The sequence below is a fragment of the Limulus polyphemus genome, unplaced genomic scaffold, assembly GCF_000517525.1.
Source record: "Limulus polyphemus unplaced genomic scaffold, Limulus_polyphemus-2.1.2 Scaffold262, whole genome shotgun sequence".
Taxonomy (NCBI): Eukaryota; Metazoa; Arthropoda; class Merostomata; order Xiphosura; family Limulidae; genus Limulus; species Limulus polyphemus.
The window spans coordinates 252,150-256,542 of NW_013665872.1; the positions used below are offsets into that span (position 1 = coordinate 252,150).

Consider the following 4,393-nt stretch of genomic DNA (forward strand, 5'->3'; position numbering starts at 1 on the left):
AAACAATTAACACCCGTACTAACAATATATTAAACAAACGTATATGACTCTTTGATTATCTGAAACAATTAACACCCGTACTAACAATATATTAAACAAACGTATATGACTCTTTGATTATCTGAAACAATTAACACCTCTACTAACAAGATATTAAACAGACGTATATGACTCTTTGGCTAGTACGGGTGTTAATTGTTTCAGATAATACAAGCTATCTTTCCTCTAGTCTATCAGTTCAAAATTATGGACGATTAGCGCAGATAATCTTCGAGTATCTTTGATAGAAATTCAACAAAACCAACTGTTCCTTCTTTCACTTCTTCGGTTTATAAAATTCTCGTTTTTGTCGTACGTTTCTTTTTTAACGTCTCAGCTTAACACAAGATCACGGTATTTCGTCTCATCGTGATTTGTAGGCCTTATATTTACATAAAAATACTATATAAAGCGCTTTTCCCTCTGTTGATATACGTTTTTGTTTTATATCAAAACACTGTAACAAGCTTTCTTTTTCAACGACCCTGCTTAACGCAAAAAATTGCTTTGGGTAATATTTACATTTTAAGTATTGGCTTTTAACAAATCTATTTGTGTCGTACTACATAATTTCGAATCCAACCCCTTCCTTCCTACACTTTGTGTTATATAATTATCTCCTTTCTTGATACGCCTTGTATTGTATTCTCTGTTTTATTTTACATCCCTAATACATATAACCTTTTCTTACTTATACTTCCCAGTTCAAGATTTTACCATCATATTCTAGTTCTATCTCATCTTTCATTCTTTTTTTTTACATCTTCTTATGTTAATCTCTGCTCATTGCTTCCTTAAGTATTTTATATCGTAATAAGTTCTTTTACACGACTTATACATTTGGTATCATAATCAGTTTTTTCATAGGCCTCTGTTAACAGCCGTTTTTTACTCTTTTAATCACACTTAATTATTTTATAGGCCCTGTATACAGCCGATTTATACACTTTGTATCGTAACTAGTTCTTTCGTAGGCCCTGCTTCCAGCCATTTCATACACTTTGTATATAATCAGTTTTTTTTCATAGGTCCTTGCTAACCACCGTTTTATACTATTTTAATCGCACTTAATTCTTTCAAAGGCTATCAATACAGCCGATTTATACACTTTGGATCGTATCATTCGTAGGCCCTTGTTTCATCCGTTTTATATACTTTGTATCGTAGTCAGTTGTTTCGTAACTGTTTGCTCTATAATAATTAATTCATGGTGTACCTGTATTTATACTCAAGTCAGTGTTTTTCTCATTTTTCGAAGAATCACATTTTCTGGGTTTTTACTTCATAAACCTTTCCTTAGTAAGAAACATTTATCGGTTGCTGTAAGTTAATACGAGCACTTTTCCTTCTTGCTATCTTAATTTATGTTCAAGATCTGTGTACAACAAACCAATACTCTCATAATTATCAATATATACTTAAAGAGTGTTTCTATACCTCCATTGTGAAGATCACATGTTTTCTGAGCGAGGCAAAGTGGTTAGTGTGTCTTGACTGTGAACCTGAGGATCCCTGGTTTGCAGTCAGCTGCCAGAAAAACGACTACGTATCTTTGTACAAAATTATGAATGAAACAATCAAACATATATTCTCTGTGTTGTCCACTTCTTATAGAATTATTTGACCAGCATCGTAAATAGTGCATCCATCGTCTCAAATATTGTTAACTTCAACATATTGAGCAGCTTTGATATCCACATTTTATTTTGTCCCCTTAAGTCAAAGGTTAAATCTTTCTAAGTTTAGGATCGATCTAACGAGTCTGCTCACTATGGAACGAAACATTTGGTTGGACTAATCAATGCGCAAGATGTTTCTTCTTGTTTTTGTCTAACCTGATTAATGGAAAATGAGGACTATATCCAGAAAACATATATTAATCGATTTTAATTTTTTTCTTACAGAACTTATTAAATTTTTATTACAAATAGTATGTGTACTATACAGGTTGAAACGAAAATTAGTTTTACATATATGGTTGTATAACTCAGAATATCAAATTTTTATAGTGTTGGTTGGTACAAAAAATCTGTTTTACTTTCATTGTTAAATAACCACATATTACCATACCTTTATACTGTAAGTTGGTACTGAACTTAGGTTTATTTACATTGTTGTGTAACCACAGATTAACATACTTCCATTCCATAGATAAATACTGAACTTAATTTTACTTTCATTGTTGTGTAACCAAATATCACCATACTTCTATTTTGTAGTTTAATACTGAATTTACTTTTACTTTCATTGTTGTGTAACCAAATATCACCATACTTCTATTTTGTAGTTTAATACTGAATTTACTTTTACTTTCATTGTTGTGTAACCAAATATCACCATACTTCTATTCTGTAGGTTAAAACTGAACTTAGTTTTACTTTCATTGTTGTGTAACCAAATATTACCAAACTTCTATTTTGTAGTTTAAAACTGAACTTAGTTTTACTTTCATTGTTGTGTAACCAAATATCACCATACTTCTATTCTGTAGGTTAAAACTGAACTTAGTTTTACTTACATTGTTGTGTAACCAAATATCACCATACTTCTATTCTGTAGGTTAAAACTGAACTTAGTTTTACTTACATTGTTGTGTAACCACAGAATACCAAACTTCTATACTGTACTTTGGTACTGAACTTAATTTTACTTACATTGATGTGTACTCCTAGAAGATCGTACTTCTGTCCAGGCGGTTTGTCACTTGGCAAAAACCTATAAAACTCCACATTATTTTTGTACCACTTCACGGAGTACAACTCATCTCCCTCCAAGTTATATCCACAATACATCCACACGGGGGCACCACGGGCAACTCCTTCAGGAACATTTAGCTCAACGAGCTTGAGACTGTGTGACCCTGTATACAAAAGAAGTTTTATGTTATTGAATACTTAAGCTCTCATTCAACATTATTATTCAATCTCTTTTATGAAACGTTTAGTTCAGGGTTTCGTTTCATGATTGAATGTCTTCATAAATGCATAATCGAAGATACAATATCTCCAGTGAAAAACACAAAGACCCCAGTTTTAATTAATCTATAACTCAGCTTTATTTTGTCTTGCAGGTCTCTGAAACACAATTAATCTATTGGAAAAGTATACAGTATGTTCACACATTGGCTGCCTAAGCATGGCAAACTTTTTTTTTGTGTGTTTTATTCAAGATGTTGGCTCCTATTATCAGGAACAAAACCATAATCAATATTTTTATGATTTTTAATTTAAAAGATTTTCAACACGGAATTATAGGACGTGATAAGAATATAGTCGATAGGATTTTATACAGAAGTTTCGATAGGCTTGAAGTTCATAGTCGATTAAATGGGACGAACATTAATGTTCAAAACTTCAGCTAGACCAGACAATAGTCCATTCTTGCTTTAAAGGTATAAAGTGTAAGCATCTCATCACTATTTCACATAATTCAGTTGGCTTATCCCATCATTCATGTCAGTTCAGACTTCAGCTGACGTCATTTGGAAACAATTAGCAAATTTTAATTAGCTAGAAAAAGAAAGCGTCAAGTATAACGATTAGCAATCTGTTATATTTAGAGATATTCTTATACTTGAAATATAAGTTAGTGTTCAAGTATACAATAACATTTGTTAAACTTTGAATAATAACATTAGTGCATTGTGTATTCATATGAGTATAGTTTATTCCAAGGTCCTATAATAAGTTATCCAGAAATAGGCATTACTTACACATCACACATATACCACTAAAAGCACTCAAAATAGGCGAACATAACTCATGTTGGTCATAGACGTCTGTTTAATACCATGTTATAGTATAGGGGTGTTAACTGTTCCTGATCATCAGAGTGTCATACACGTCTGTTTAATATCTTGTTAGTAGAGGTGTTAATTGTTGCAGATAATCAAAGAGTCATATACGTCTGTTTAATATATTGTTAGTAGAGGTGTTAATTGTTGCAGATAATCAAAGAGTCATATACGTTTGTTTAATATATTGTTAGTACGGGTGTTAATTGTTTCAGATAATCAAGGAGTCATATACGTCTGTTTAATCTATTGTTAGTAAGGGTGTTAATTGTTTCAGATAATCAAAGAGTCACATACGTCTGTTTAATATATTTTGGATGGTGTTGGCAAGTTACCTTTCTTCTAATTTATCATGGATGGTGTTGATGGTGTTGGCAAGATACCTTTCCTCTAGTCTATCAACCTTTCCTCTAGTCTATCATGGTTTCTTCTAATTTATCATGGATGGTGTTGACAAGATATGGTGTTGACAAGTTACCACCTTTCCTCTAGTCTATCATGGACAAGCTCCAACACCATCCATGATAAATTAGAAGAAAGGTAACTTGCCAACACCATCCA

At 32.0% G+C, this 4,393-nt stretch overlaps 1 protein-coding gene across 1 annotated transcript in view; it reads right to left on the reverse strand.

Annotated features, from left to right (window-relative positions):
* LOC106478908 overlaps window positions 1-4,393 on the reverse strand; it is a 159,859-nt gene that overhangs the window by 37,876 nt on the left and 117,590 nt on the right. Inside the window, exon 2 of the mRNA XM_022382614.1 lies at window positions 2,694-2,899. Coding sequence (XP_022238322.1) covers window positions 2,694-2,899 — 206 coding nt within the window. The remainder of the gene's footprint in view (window positions 1-2,693; window positions 2,900-4,393) is intronic.